The 15,236-nt window shown below is 36.7% G+C and overlaps 2 protein-coding genes across 5 annotated transcripts in view; both read right to left on the bottom strand.

Annotated features, from left to right (window-relative positions):
* The window catches only part of osbpl5 (oxysterol binding protein-like 5), a 51,546-nt gene extending 49,859 nt beyond the window's left edge, over positions 1–1,687 (bottom strand). For all 4 annotated transcript variants that reach the window (XM_084733506.1, XM_084733508.1, XM_084733507.1 and 1 more), the window contains exon 1: positions 1,580–1,687. The gene's annotated coding sequence lies outside the window, so the exon portion shown is untranslated. The remainder of the gene's footprint in view (positions 1–1,579) is intronic.
* A 4,620-nt stretch (positions 1,688–6,307) lies between these two features.
* ptprjb.2 (protein tyrosine phosphatase receptor type Jb, tandem duplicate 2) overlaps positions 6,308–15,236 on the bottom strand; it is a 50,772-nt gene continuing 41,843 nt past the window's right edge. Inside the window, exons 20-33 of the mRNA XM_084733681.1 lie at positions 14,219–14,368; positions 13,902–14,106; positions 13,589–13,704; positions 13,373–13,460; positions 13,239–13,283; positions 13,127–13,135; positions 12,907–12,994; positions 12,331–12,421; positions 12,076–12,152; positions 11,725–11,859; positions 10,403–10,519; positions 8,920–9,080; positions 8,627–8,762; positions 6,308–7,955 (exon numbers count right to left, since the gene is read on the bottom strand). Of these exons, the coding sequence (XP_084589807.1) occupies positions 7,797–7,955; positions 8,627–8,762; positions 8,920–9,080; positions 10,403–10,519; positions 11,725–11,859; positions 12,076–12,152; positions 12,331–12,421; positions 12,907–12,994; positions 13,127–13,135; positions 13,239–13,283; positions 13,373–13,460; positions 13,589–13,704; positions 13,902–14,106; positions 14,219–14,368 (1,577 nt within the window). The 3' untranslated portion in view covers positions 6,308–7,796. The remainder of the gene's footprint in view (positions 7,956–8,626; positions 8,763–8,919; positions 9,081–10,402; positions 10,520–11,724; positions 11,860–12,075; positions 12,153–12,330; positions 12,422–12,906; positions 12,995–13,126; positions 13,136–13,238; positions 13,284–13,372; positions 13,461–13,588; positions 13,705–13,901; positions 14,107–14,218; positions 14,369–15,236) is intronic.

Below are 15,236 nucleotides of genomic sequence, written 5' to 3'. Positions count from 1 at the left end.
CATTTGTATTCTTTGTAAAACTCTACTGCTGTTGTTGATTTGTTAAAATGTGTGTTGAATAATTCACTAATTTATTGCAACATATTATGTATTATCATTTTCAAATCTCCACTCAGCTTGAAATCAGCAATGAAATTTGTGTTACGGATCTATTCCGCCGTTCCAGCTGTGTTTATGTTAAGGCTCTAGCTTAATGCTGCCATCGGTCTGTCGCCTGCCCACGCCGGACTGCTGTCAAAGGAGACACTTGTCATCAGGTGTGACAACTCTGCTGGGGAAAAAGCCTGATTTAGCCGTGCTAATCAAAAACCTCGGTGTCTGACATTCTAGAAATGACACTCAAACATCAACTGTCTTTCTGGTAAACTGCAACTTACAAATCCTACTTATTCTACCTTTAAAATACCTCAAACATATATTGGAATTTCTGTTATACAATTTCTTGTTGCTTAGTGGCTGGTATATTGCCAATATATGCCAAATTCTCTTCAATAATGTAAGGTTTACTGGTCTAGTTCTAAACAAAAACAGTACATTTCTAGCCAGAAAACATTCAAATTATGAAGGCTGTGTCATGAAAAGAAAAATATTGTATAATCAAAAAACAAACTTCAAACCTACCTAATGATCTGGGCTAAATATAAATTGAAAGTCTCTCTGTAGAAAAGGCTGCTGACAGTCATAATGTGCTGATTGTGGAAATATGTCAGAGGTTACAGCTATGGCATTACAGCAGCAACACTGGACTTGAACCATGCTGAAGATGTCTCGGCCTGCACTGCATATACAGTATTTGACATTTAGCTAAATGTCTCCCAGCCTCACCGCTGTCCTTTGAACCATCTCGAGTGCCACACTGCATTATGTCTTCACGTTATGCATGCACACACGCCATCAACACCATGTTTATGATTGCTTGCAGTGATGGGGTTGTTTATAAGTACTATTAATCGCTATGTTTATTCCTGCGATGACTGCTCTGCCACATGCCGTTACACAGTCCATCTATTTTTTTTATTCTGTTCAAATTTACCAATCCAGTTCAACGTAGCATTTCACTTGAAGCAGGTGATAGTAGAGATGAAAAACGAATAAATATGAGGAAATCACAGAGATGTACTTGCCCTTGCTTGTCACCTGAGCTAGGTTCATGGTTGCCATGCAAACAAGTGACAGCCGAGCCGCAACCGCATGGGGCAGGTCTGCTAACGTGGTGCTGGTGATGAAAAGGGTTCACTCTGTGGAGCTAGCTTGTACCGTTAGCCAATACCCAGCCAGACGACACACCAAACACACACACATACACACACACAGTAAACATTAATACCACCACTGACCGAATTCATACAAATATTGCGGTGTTATGATGCTAAAAACTACCGTCTGGACGGTGAGAAAAGCCAAATACTGTTCATTCCTGTCACCAGTAAACGCTATCTGAGCTCCGCTAGCTAGCATAAGTTAGCATATAAAACATACGTTAGTTGAAGAAACACAAGAGGCGCTCGCTAAAAATAGCAAGTTATGCGTGTGTCCGTGTCGGCGTGGTGTAGCAGACAGCAGTGAAATGTAAACTTACTCTGTGTCGACCAGCCTGCCGCTCATACAGTTGTTTCCAAGCCTCCTTCCCAGTTCAGCGACATATCACGGGGCTGTGTGAGACAGCTGGGCGGTAGGGGACGGTGGGAGTCGGCTGGAGGAGAAGTTGCTCTCTTTCAACATGGAGAGTGAGGAGTGGACTGGATCCTTTTGCTGCTGCGATTCATCTGGCTGCTGCTACAGGCACAGGAGGAGGAGGAGGAGGAGGAGGAGGAGGAGGAGGAGGGAGCTCTGGCGACACCTGTGGCCACAGCAGCGTACAACACCTGCTGCATGGTAACAGTGTACTGCAGATGTGAAAGTAAGAAAGTAATCATTAGGCAGTACAATGGCCCCTGTCAGTGTTATTTATTGGATTATTATTACTGATGCATACAGCTACAACAGCAAAATGCTGCTCACATATTATTTTATGCATGCATGGGCTACCGAAAAGTAACATTTTGCTGTTGAGAGTTGGTTGAGATGAAGCTAAACTTTAAGAAATGACACTGCTGATTATTTTAATCTATAACAAAGGACTGTATATTATAAGGTCATCATATGTTTTGTATCTCAATGTGGCCTAATTAATTTCAGTACTGGATTTTTGGGGCCAATGCAATTAGAGCTGCACCAGTTAATTGATTACCAACTGATTATTAAATTAATCATCAACTATTTTGATAATCGATTAATCTTTTTTTTTTTTTTTGAGTAAAAAATCTCTGATTTCAGTTTCTCTGATGTGAATATTCTCTGGTTTCTTTGGCCTTCTCCGACAGTAAATTGAATATCTTTGTATTTTGGACAAAACAAGACATTTGAGGATGTTAACTTGGGTTTCGCAAAGCTCTTTTAACCATTACAAACCAAACTACTAATTGATTAATAAACAGTTAATCAAGAAAATAATCGACAGGCTAATCGATGATGAAAATAATCATTAGTTGCAGGCCAATACTGATATAAGGGAGGGAAAAAAATATGATAAGTTATACAATATACAGATATATTATAATAATCAGAGACACAAGTTTGTGGTTTCTGTTCTCTTTTATGACAGTAAGCTGAATATCTTTGGGTTGTGGACAAAACAAAATTTTTGAGGATGTCAATTTGTGCTTCGGGAAACACTGATCAACATTTTTCACCATTTTCTAACATTTTATTGATCACACAGCTAATTAATTAATACAGCTTAATGGAATGAAAATTATCATTAGTAAAACCTTGCACTAAGAAAAAGGATCAAATAACCAAATATACATAAAATGTTCCCTCTCAAGATTAAAATGAAAACATCTACATATGTTATGTAACAATACTGTAACAAGAATGCTTTAAATTTAACAGAAACTTACGGGCAGCAATTAGCTGGTAAGTTGCTGTAAAGACATTTCACAGTATGATTATTGTAGATCTAATCGCAGTACCACGGTACTGTAACTGTTAATACAGTAATAATCATGGTACGGTTATTACATTAATAATCAGCATGGTGTTTTTTTTAACACTAATTCAACTACTGTAAAAGGCATCATAGTATTAATTTAATACTATAAATTAATAACCGTAGAATAATTACATAGTGTAAAATGATGACACTTATTTAATCACAAAAATATTTCATCAGTTCATTGAACTTTTAAATACTTAAATACATTGTAAAAAAAAATTGTCCATTTCACATTAATCAGAGTTCAAATTAATACTGAATTTTCTCTGAATGAGTTAGTGTCATATGACTCATTCACGAGTCATAAGAAATCATTCATGATCTTGTAGAAGACGAAGATGTTTATAACAGTCCACTCTGAAAATACACGCTTTGATTTCATGTGAAATTCCAGCAGTGTTTTGTGGACTAACAAAATAAGTCTGACCCTGAGTGAGTAGATAATGACTTCATTTTCATTTTTGGGTGAACTATCCCTTTAACATCTGACATTTTTCACAGTTCTGAGGTTCCCTACTAGACATCACAGTGAAAATGGACCTTGGTTCCAAAAAATGAAAGCTGGAATATCGCTCAGCGAAAATCTGCTATTGATGTGAAAGCTTGTATTGTCTTACCTTTTTTGGGGGGTCTGTGGCAACCTGACCTGCTTCAGCACAAACAGAAACTGTCTGTGTTTTAAATGATGCAAAGTGTCCTAACAACAAATGCAGATTATTATGTGACTCTGCTGTAAAAATTCCACCAGCCACTGTCATATAAATGTTTAATTTAATCACATGCTCAGCAATAAACCGTTATTTGGTGGCTGATGCTAACATCCCACCCTGGATACATACAGTACACATAGTGTATATGTAGTGGATTAAGAGAGAAATATATTTTCTGAAAAGCAGTGAAGTAGATAAAGTTTTTTTTTTTTAAGTATAGTTAAATCAGTAGTTTATACATGCCTGAAAATATATATATTTAAGTGGAATACTTGAATAGTTGTGCTTACCTGTTTCCCATCTCTGTCTACAAGAGCAAACATAATTTTTTCATTATCACAATAAATACACTGTATAAACACTATTTTTCATAGCAAAATAGCCAAGAATTTACATGTTGTCAAGATTAACTAATAATTCAGAAAATGCTTAGGCTCTGGCTCTACTTCAGCACATTTCTCCTGTTGTTTGCAATTTGATGATGAACATTTGTTTTTGTCTTTTTGCTCTAATTTGTTTGGCAGTTGTGTCTCTATTGTGTCTTGCTACAACCTGAATGTCCATCATAGCTTTACTGTAATAAACACTGTGTGAAATGACTAAAGCATACTAATATTGCACCACAGGTCAGACATCAACAGCTACATGTACAACAGACGTCTTGTACAGTCATGTCTGAAAGTTTTCATACAACTATAATGTAAACTTATACTTATTTTTTATTTATTTAGGTTTTACCTAAAAAACAGTCATGTGTTCCTCCACTTACTGTAATAAGGAACAAATCCTCATTTGAGACTGTTTTTAATGCTTTCAAAAAAAAACTATTATCGCTTCAATCAGAAGCTGAAATATCCTGGTCTAATCCATTATGGTGGATTTAGTGGCACATAAGCATTTGAGCTCATCATTAAATTTGGATCACCCAGTTATCTTTTGTCCTATTTTAATTTGGTATTTGCAGGTTGGATTGCAGTCATAACGACTCCAGCTCTCTGTATAGTTTCTACTGCAGCCCACAGCATGGGAAACTAGAAATAGGCATTCAAATGCAGAATCTATTTTTAGAACTAACTTTCAGATCTGAGAGACATAATACAAGGCTGATGCAGAGGAGGGGAAGGGAGCGATGGAGAAATGGGGGAACAGTGGGGTTCTGGCATACTGTATAGGATGTGAGAATAAGATGTGAGCTTACTGAAAACAACATGCTGACAAAGTCTTATATTACCACCCTGCCAGGAGAGCCCTACTCTGTGTGAAAATGATTGCCCTTAAAAATACCTCCATAGTGTACAAAATCCCCAGAGTGGAGGCCTTGTGTGAGCTGTAAAATTAGAACTTAGTGTAAAAAGCTTTTTCTCCATGAAGAAAGAAACAGAAATGACATAATTTATTCATCCTTTGAGGGTGCACTTAGATACCTGCAACCTCAAAGTTGTCCTGAATAATGCAGGGGTGTGCCAGCTCAGTCCTCCTGTGCAGCATGCAGCATTCTCTATTGTCTGCTTCTTTTGATCTTTCCATTTGACTGAAACAATTCAGAATCTAGTGGCATAATGAATTTATCAGCAGTGCATAGTCTGTTGTAGTTGTCAGACTGTTTTTTTTTTTAGCTTATAATAGCTTGTGAAATGTTACACAACATAAAAACCACATTGCTGGTTCCAAAAAGGTTATGACATGTGTGAATCATAAATAACCCATATTCAACTGAATACAGTGCAAAGACAAGATATTTCACATTCAAACTGATAAGCTTCATTTCTAAATATACATTCATTCTGAATTTCATGCCTGCAATACATTAAAAAAAGTTGTTGACTCAGTAAGAATTTGGGTACTGAGGACACTAATTGCTTTAGTTTAAAAAGTGAACTTCCTGCTTATTCTTGTTTAATCTATGGCTTTAGTTGTTAACAGACCTGGGTCTCTGTTGTTGTATTCTGCACTTCAGTCTCAGCATTAATGGTGACTTCACAGATGTCACATTTACCCATGATGCCATGGGCACTGACACACCCCCATACCATCACAGATGCTGGCTTTTTAACTTTGCGCTGGTAACAGTCTTGATATGAATATACAATCTGAAATATGAACTTGTCAGGCCAAGGCACATTTTCCCCCTTTGCATCAGTCCATCACAGATGGACCAACTTCTTTGGGGCCTGTCCAAAGAAGTTGGTGGCATTTCTGGATGTTGTTGATATATTGTCCCCAAACTCATTTTGTATCCTTTATACAATTCTGTTGGTTTTTAATGCAGTCCTGCCTGAGGGGAGTGAAGGTCATGGGCATTCAATTTTGGTTTTCAATTGAATATAGGTCAAAAAGGATTTGCAAATTCTTGCATTCTCTTTATAGTTACATTTTACAGTGTCCCAACATTTTTGGAATTGGGGTTGTAATAAAATCTGAATGACATCAGTTTGGAGATTCGTGACATTATCAAAATGCATGATTGTAACTGTTAATAACATTATGGTGAGAGGTTGGGGCTACACTCACTCGCATACTGATTCAAACACACACCACATAGCCATATACAAATGTGAGGTAAAATGTAATAACATCTTTAATCCCATTTTGTTTTACAGATCGGAGGATATACAAATATTACACGCTCCTTGCTCCTTTGACATTATTGCATTGTACCAGCAAGCATCTCATAAAGCATTTCAAAAACATCCTAACACTTTGTGACTATTTGCTATTCTTGTTTTCATTTAGAACATAAGTGCTTTCAATCATTAAGTACAGTATGATATAATACAAATAAAACATGAACTTAACAATATCCACAGGCAATCATCTTTTTAAAGAAACAAATGTACCTGCCTCACGGAAGATTGTGTTCTTTAGAAGCAGAAAATAAAGGTTGTGTTCTGCTGGTGATTTTTACATCACAGGAAAATGTCTGTATGCAGCAGGAAGTGACATAACATTGTTGTTTCTTTGAGGAATGTACAGTGTGGAGAAGAAGGACATTAACAACACAAAAACAATGGATGTGACCTCTAAGATCTTCAAAGTACACACTGTTGCAGATTGGATTTTCTAATGCCATACCTCACAGTAAAATGTTCAGTTTTCATTGTTTGAGTTCCTGAGTTTTTGTTAAATGTGATCCGTCACTTTAATCTTAAAAAAAGAAAGTAAAACTGTAACAATCATATGTAGGGTGAATAGCAAAATGTTGCGCAATGTTTCACAAAGCACTGGCCAAAATATAATCAAGATACTGATGAGAAAAATAAACATCTCTATAGTTTAAAAAAGTGGACAGTGTAGAAAGACAAAATGCATCCAGTGCATCATTCACAACAGTGCATACAAATACAAAAGTCTTCATAACAAACAACAAAACTCCTTCATTAAAAGGCATTGCACAGTTCAAATAGGTCTAAGAGGTGCAAAAGTAATTGGCTGGATAATCAAACTTCAATAAAATATCATAAATTGAGAATCTAATCTTAAGGTTCCTATAGCAAGGTAGCATAAAGAGTAAAGAGTGCCACCTACTGGTATTAATGAATCGAGGCACACAGTATTCACACCAGCATTTTTTTGTACAGTTTCAAGGGGTCAACTAATTACAGGCTTTTCTGTGTCCAAAGTGTCTGTAACAAATAACTATACTATACAGCATCCAACATATTACCTGAGCAAATCAACAGTAAGTCATATACAGTAGTAAACAAGCAGAAATAAAAACAACAACTGAGCAATACAAAAATCTGCATTAAAAAGAGAGAATCCAACTCTAAGTTTACATATAAATCCAAATATTTTTGGTCAGTGATTATGCCTACTATTGTATCTCCATATAAAGCCCCCTCCTTCATCAAACATTCAACATTTTTAACAAATAAATACAACAAAATAGGAGTTTAAAACTAGAGAGCTACAAGATTCTTAACAAAAGCCTGACAGGTATAAAAAATAAATGGAGCATAATCTGTTAAAGGTGTTCCCTTCACAAATGTCTGCTCAGTTTCTTGATAAGAGTAAAGCGAGAAGCAGAACACCTGAGCAGTCTCTCTGACTTATGCATTGTGGTACCCATTTTTGGGATAACCTTTCTTTGGTTCTACATTCTCATAAATAGAGAGCGCAGCGGCATTTTGGTAGATCAGATCCACATTGGTTCCAGTTCTTGATCTGATGATGTCCATGGCACACTGGTTTAAGAACACATACTGATCCTGCAGGGACATCACATAGAAAAGTCCTTTAACTGTATCCAAGTATACACAACACAGTTCAAGCTGGAGAAATGTGGGGGAAATAATGCTGACTGTGCACACATATTTTCTACATGTAAAAAAATTACAAACTTTTTGGTCAGAGGTTTTATGCATAGGAGAACAGATGTGCGGGGAAAGTGCTTTATCTAAAAAAAAAAACCTCAATATATTTCTAGGAACATGTCCCAAAATGCAACAAAAGGAGTAATTATATCTTTGTTGGATTTTGAGAATTAAATAAGAACAAATAAGGTTGGAAAAAATTGGAACCTCCCAAGGTAAACAAGTGGCTGGAAACAGTAGATGACGTATATATTATGGAAAAAGTAAAGATGGGCTCTTTTTAAATTAAGTAAAGGCAATTTACCAACATTATGTGAATGTGGATTCATTATTACATGGATTATATTCTGAGAAGATGTTTTTCATGAAATTGTAGCAGAAAACTGTTGTCTTATTTCTAGGGATAACAAAAAGCAAAAAAAAAGTGTCAAAATGTTTAAACAAATGAACAAAGATGTATCAATGATATCTACTGACACAAACTATGAAAATTACTCCTCATTTCAAATAAGCTGTGCTGTGAGATGATTGTGACAGAAGCCACAGTGTATGTGACTGTGTCCTACCTCTGTCTGCACCATCAGGGGTCGGTGCATGCGCAGATCGTGGACGATGCCGTACACGTCGACAATATTTTCCCTTTCGATCTGGAAGAGCAAACGGTCGATGGCTATGAAGGTACCTGTGCGTCCAACACCAGCGCTGAGTGTGGACAGCGTAGACACACACACAGAGGGAGAAGAAGAGGAAGGCAGAATATCAGATGTTTTGTCATTCCTGAAACAGTTTTGAATTTGTGGCCAAAGTGTGTGTGTGTGTGTGTGTGTGTGTGTGTGTGCGTGTGTGTTGTCTGTCTGACCTGCAGTGGACCACAGTAGGCGAGTGTCTGGAGTATTGGTCCATGTGCTCTCTGACCAAATGTCTGAAGCTGATGAGGAGCTCAGTGGTTTCTGGTACCCCGTGATCTGGCCAGGCTGTGAAGTGGAAGTGCCGCACCGAACGGGTTTCTGCTGTTTTCACCTGAACGACAATCAGAACATGAACACAACCTCAAAATCATTCCAACTAAAAAAAAAAGTATATGATGTATGGAGTATATGATTTCAACTTGGACCCTATTTTGCCATGTTTCTGTGTCCAAATGACTAATGTAGAAAACATTTTTTGAAATCAATGAGGTACTGATGAGACAACGTGCAACGTCATGGCTGCATTTAGTCATTTTGGGGCCTCAGGCAAACACAGTAACAGGGCCCACCACATCCGTTGTTCTCCCTCGTTTTAAATCCTTGAATAAACAATAAGTCATAAAAATAAACATTTATTCATGGTGTGCAGTGGATCAATTAGGGAGTCTCACAGCCTGTTCTGCGCCACTGGGGAAGTTTTGCTTAATTTTTTACCACCTGTACACCATAGTGCTTGTTTTCACAAATTGGCTACTGTCTTCCTGAATAATTTCTGCAGAAGTGCATTGTAATCCTTACGGATTATACTAAAAGTGCTAGTTTCACCACTGACAAGATAAGTGTCTGACATCATGTAAAGACTCCCTACAGAGAAAGACCTTTCTGTTAAAGAGTAAGATCCTGAAATCTCCCTACTTGTTATCCACATTAGTTAATTTGAAACAACAACATAGGGGACATAAGGTCCAGGTTGAAAAATACCAAACTTTAATTAAATTACAGACACTGAGATAGCTAAGATGCCAAGAATTACTGCCAAGTTAGATCACAGCTCCTTTGCTCAGAAGGTACCTGGAGCCCATAACTTTTTTAACATTGTTACTGGCTGAAAGGTTTTATGTTTTAATGCACTGGGCCTTTTCATCAGACTCAGACTTGTAGTGCTGTATGATTACTGCAAATTCATTAGACTATTTTGAGTCCCAGTAAGCAACAACCAGGATTTCAAAGTTGATTTCTGGTTGAAAAATGTTTTTAATTTGGTCTGAATGTCTTAGGACCTCTTTTTCTCATCTTTTCAACTGGCTAGAATGCAGTCACATGTGACAAAACACAAATCAGTCCTTTCAGTCTCATAATTTGTCCAGTTTTAGGTTGAAAGAGAGATGATATTGAATAGTGTGAAATTATTTAATTCATCCAAAAGTCAGTATTTCACTGGTAGGTGAAATGTGGTCCACATGAGGATGTAACTTCAGCACATTTAATGTTTCATATAAAATGTCATAAAGAGTTATACAGGCAGTGTGCTGCCTTCCAGGATGTTATAATGGAAGAAGTTCTTGATGTAAAATAAAGTAATTGCTGTTCTTGCTGTAGCCTAAAGTGCATGAGCAAGTTTTTCCTTTGCCCATGTAACATCTCACTACTTACATTTTTAATGTCAAAATCCCTGATGGTCCAGTCTTCAAGTGGTATTTCAGAGGTTGTTGTCACAGTGATGTTTTCAAAGTGCTTGGTGCCACGATCCCAGTATTGCTCACATTTTACCTGGAAAAGAAAGACAGAGTTCAGCGAGTTTTCAGAATTCATATTCTGACTATAGAAATTATCCGTATTTAAGCTACACAATTTTTCAAATATTTACTGTAAAGGTATTTTATATATTTTAAGGGGAAAACTTCTTTCAACATTTTTTTTAATGTTATGAGGTATTTTCAAACAAACAAGGCTTCACCTCCCACATCATCACACAGATATCAAGTGCAGCAGGAAGCTCATTAATATATAAAACACACAATGCATGTATGTACTGTTATCACACCCCCTTCCCTGATTTCATCTGATTCTAGTTTTTATTCTGTTAAAGCGTTTGGTCATTTTTATTTTTCAAATCTTGTTCATTTAGTACTTTTATTCTTTATTGTACATATGTCTGTGTTATGTTTTTATGTGTTCTTTTGTTGCTATGTGAAGCTTTTTGTAACTTTGCTTTTATAAGGGCTATATATGAATAAAGATATTATTATGTATAATGTTTCCCAAACTTCTTGTCTTGGGACTCATTTTTTAAAAATGACAAACCATAGAAACCAGAGTCACAATACAATAAATTCTGGGAGGAGATTTTTGCATGAATGAACTTTTCTGACCATTTTTACTGCCATTTCTGCCTCACCTTAGATTATCTTGATGCTTTATTTAAAATCTTCAAACACGTTAAAGTTTTACAAATCAGAGAGTTAACAGGCCTTCTCATTGTTCTTCTTTCTTCCCATCATAATCCTCATCCATAATCCTTTATTTATTTGAGGGCCCCAAATAAAATCTCCTGTGACGCACCTGTGGGTCCCGATCCAGTGTTTGAGAATGACTGGCTCAAACAAATATGACATAATATAAAACACGGTGCAAAATATGGACATTTATTCTGCTTTTGCTATATTTGGTTCTGTCTTCTGTAGTATCTGGTTTGACTTTTCAGTGTACAAGTCATCCATGTTTTGTGCATGTTGTTCAATCCATCAATCCAAGCTCATGGAGATTAACTTCTTTATATTCAATAAGCATATATATGATAGTTAGTATTAGTTTTTTGTTTGTTTGTTTTTTTAACATGAAGGATGCGTTTCTGATGACTGTATTCAGGATGAGACATTCAGTGCTCAGGTACAACAGTGTTCTGGATAAGGACACGGTGTTCCCATGTATGTAAGCATGTTGCTGCTGGGCGTTGTGTTTGTGTTGGTACTCACTCGTCCCTGTTCATTACAGCGTGTCAGCATGACCAGAGTCTGTACATTCTTCTCCCAGATCATCCTCCAGAACTCGTTGACTGTGGCGGGCAAAGGACCCTGAGCTGCAATAAATTCCTTCCTGGAGTTGTAACCCTGCCAGAAAAAATATCAGCCCAGCCACAGAACACACAAACATCCATCCTGTTCAGTTTTCTTGAAGTTTTTTTCACACAGTGATGCTGATGACAGTGGAAAAGTTGATAAAACACAGCATTAAGAAGACTGATGTGTTCTTGTGCAATAGGATGTTTACTGATACTGAAGCAATGAGTGAGGCAGAGCGCTGCTTTCAAGAGTGTCAGTACGCACCGGCATGTAGTTAGCATTGATGTAGTCATCAAATGGACTTCCATGGATAATAGAAAGTTTCACCCTAGAAGGGTCATCTAGGAGGTGAGAAGAGAGGGGAAATGAAATGGAACTGAAAGATGAATGATAATAATGTCTATTTAAAAATGGGGTAATAGTAGTAGATACAGTAAGACAGGCAATGATATAGTTTATTAAAGACTTATGAGTGTTATAGCTGAGCGCAGCAGAGGTGGATTTGTTAAGGTGACTCACATGGAAGCACGTTGTTGTAGCGGTTCTTGGGCTTGTTCTCCACATGTAGAGCATTTGTTTTTGACTGACCTGTACCAACAAGCTTCAGGTCCTTTAAAACAAAGAGGGAAAAAAAAGAGTGATTCATGACTGTGTGGCTCACTTCATGGTCCAAATTTGGTGTGGAGTCATGATGCACAGTCATTACGTTCTTTTAGCTCCATTTACTATGACTTGCATGATCATTTTGGTTTGATCATGATAATTCTTCATTCTTCATTTTAAGCCAAGGCTCATCCTGTGTCCACAAGTTACGTATTAACAGGAAAAATGTGAAACTGATATTTGCAGCAAATGAAAATGTCTTTTAAACAACTTTTCATTTGTAACAGTCATGGTTTATTTCTGGACACGATACCGTTAAAGTGTTTCACATGTCTGACAGAGATGATCATATCACAGTTGAAACTTCTTAATGAGGGATATAATAAAATGTTTTAAATCTGTCAAGAATAAACTTCAAAATATTGGACTAAATATTTCTTAGCAAGTGCCTGCTATCAATTATTAATTTATATATCAGTAACTATATTTCACCTCAAACTCTTCAGCAAAGCCACAGTTGGAGTCTGCTTTCTGCTTCCTGTAGTAGGCCTCATAGTCCTCCACCCTCACAGCCACACTCCTGCTCAAATGGACACCACGAGTCAGAAAAGAGTTGTGAGTTTTGTCCCCTGATTTCAGTAAAGTTCAGCCTGTTCCTGACATAATGTTCAATATTTGATCATAGATTATGATTTAAAGGATTAATACTTACACTTTGGCTCTGGAAGAAGAAAGAGGAAATGTTGACACATGGTTATAAAAACAATTGTAAATTGAATTTAAACTTATAATAAACATGGCAAAAAAAAAAATTAAAACCTCACCTCAAAGAATGAATCTGGATGTCTGATGATTCCTTGTTAGATAACCTACAGCACATTTATAGGGAGTTTAAAGGTTAGGCCAATAGTCCACACTGACTTAATGCTAAATTCTATTAGTGATGACCATGACAAACCTTTTCCAGTAGATAATGAAACCAATGAGGATGATGAAGAGAACACAGAAGATCCCCAATGTTACTCCGATAGCCATGGCAATGACAGCTAAAATGTTGAGACAATTTTAGAACACAAAGACAAAAAAGAGGGCAGTGAGCATTTCTACACATTATGTATTTGATAGCAAAAATAGATAAAAAAAAAAAAAAAAACTTGGGTTCTGAGTGTAGTACCTGGGTTTGCTGGGAGTTTAACAGAAGAATAGAAGTTTGTTGCTGAGACCAGTGACTTGGTAACAATCACAACGTTGTTTTCCACAGAGACTTTTGTGAACAACACAATAGCATATCTGCAGGATTAAATACATCAGTTAAAAATGTGTTTTTATATACACATTTCTGATACTTTGACAGAGTAATTATCGGCAGTTCATCTACTAATGACTGACACAATACTGCAATAACATTTTGACAAGTTATTCTATTATCGAGAAGTTATTACTGTGTATTATCTGTTATTTATACACAATACAGTCTGTGTTCTTACTTGTATTCTCCATAGGCCTCGAGAACACCATTAGTGTAGCCGTTCCATGTGGATTCATCTCCTATTGTTATGATCAGAGAGCTCTGTTCACTGCGTGATTGGATGTTGTTGTTCGCTCTGACTGTTGCCAGGTAAACTGGAGCTTCTCCAGCCTTCCACTGACTGTAAGTATTCGCCAAGTACTTTGTCAGATTAGAGGTGATACCTGAGAGGACAGGAATTACCGAAAATGGTCACTTCAGCACTAATGGGTTATGACAGCATGACATAATCACACATCTCTCTAAAATTTACCAGAAGAAAAGAAATGAACCTACCAGAGTCGGCATTTGTCACCAGCACCCCAATGTCTGTGATTGGCCCATTGGTGTTGTTCAGCAAATCAGTGTGTATGGTAACAGAGAACTTGTTGTGACTTCTGTCAGACACTGCCAACAGTGATTCATCGTGCACTGGAATGGGTGGGTCTTTAAAAGAAAAAAAATATAAATATGGAAAAATTAGATTTCGATGTCTTTAAACTGCTGGACTATTTGCCCATACAGTTTTTAACAAAGTAGTGAACCTCACCCCATCCATGCTTGTGAATGAGGATGCCCCATCATACCCAATCATAATGTTATCATCTGTCATCATTCAAAAAACACCTGTTTGGAATATTCTACAGGTTCCCCAGTCTTTTGTTGTCCCTGTCCCAACTTAGTTGCAGGCATAAAATTTAGATATGAGTGTATATTTTTACAAAAAACAATAAGGTTTATAAGTTTGAACATGAAATACTCTATTTTTGTACAGTATTCAACTGATTGCAAGTCAAAAACTATTTGCCAACTTTTACAGAATTGAGGTTTGTAACTTAATTATCTCGAAAATAACAAAATGATAATTAAAAAAAAGGTTTTTCAAAATAAGCTGAAATAACAATGAAAAGTATCCTGTTGTACTTGTACTGGAGATACTGTCAACTACAGATAAATTGAGGAAACTGCCACAGACAGCATGTAAATGAAACAACTGGACATCTTTGTGCAATGATGTACAAAAAGGTTCTGACAAATAAGGCTTGCTATATGTCTCTCAGACTTTGTAAAACATGCATTTTAGGGACCAGTGTGTAGGATTTAGTGGCATCTACTGGTGAGTTTTCAGATTGCAAACATGTTGCCTCACCCTCTCCTTAAAAGCATGTAGGAAAACCTACTGTGGCGTCAAAATTCCCCCAAAAATGGGAAAAGCCCTTTCAAGAGCCAGCATTTGGGCTACTGTAGAAACATGCTGGTGCTACTATACTATGAAAACATACATATGAATATTATATTCAATTTCTGTCACATT

This window comes from Lutjanus erythropterus, chromosome 13 (assembly GCF_056507025.1).
Source record: "Lutjanus erythropterus isolate fLutEry1 chromosome 13, fLutEry1.hap2, whole genome shotgun sequence".
Classification (NCBI taxonomy): domain Eukaryota; kingdom Metazoa; phylum Chordata; class Actinopteri; order Lutjaniformes; family Lutjanidae; genus Lutjanus; species Lutjanus erythropterus.
The sequence above is the reverse complement of the archived record's forward strand: the minus strand, read 5'-3'. Positions and strand labels throughout refer to the sequence as shown.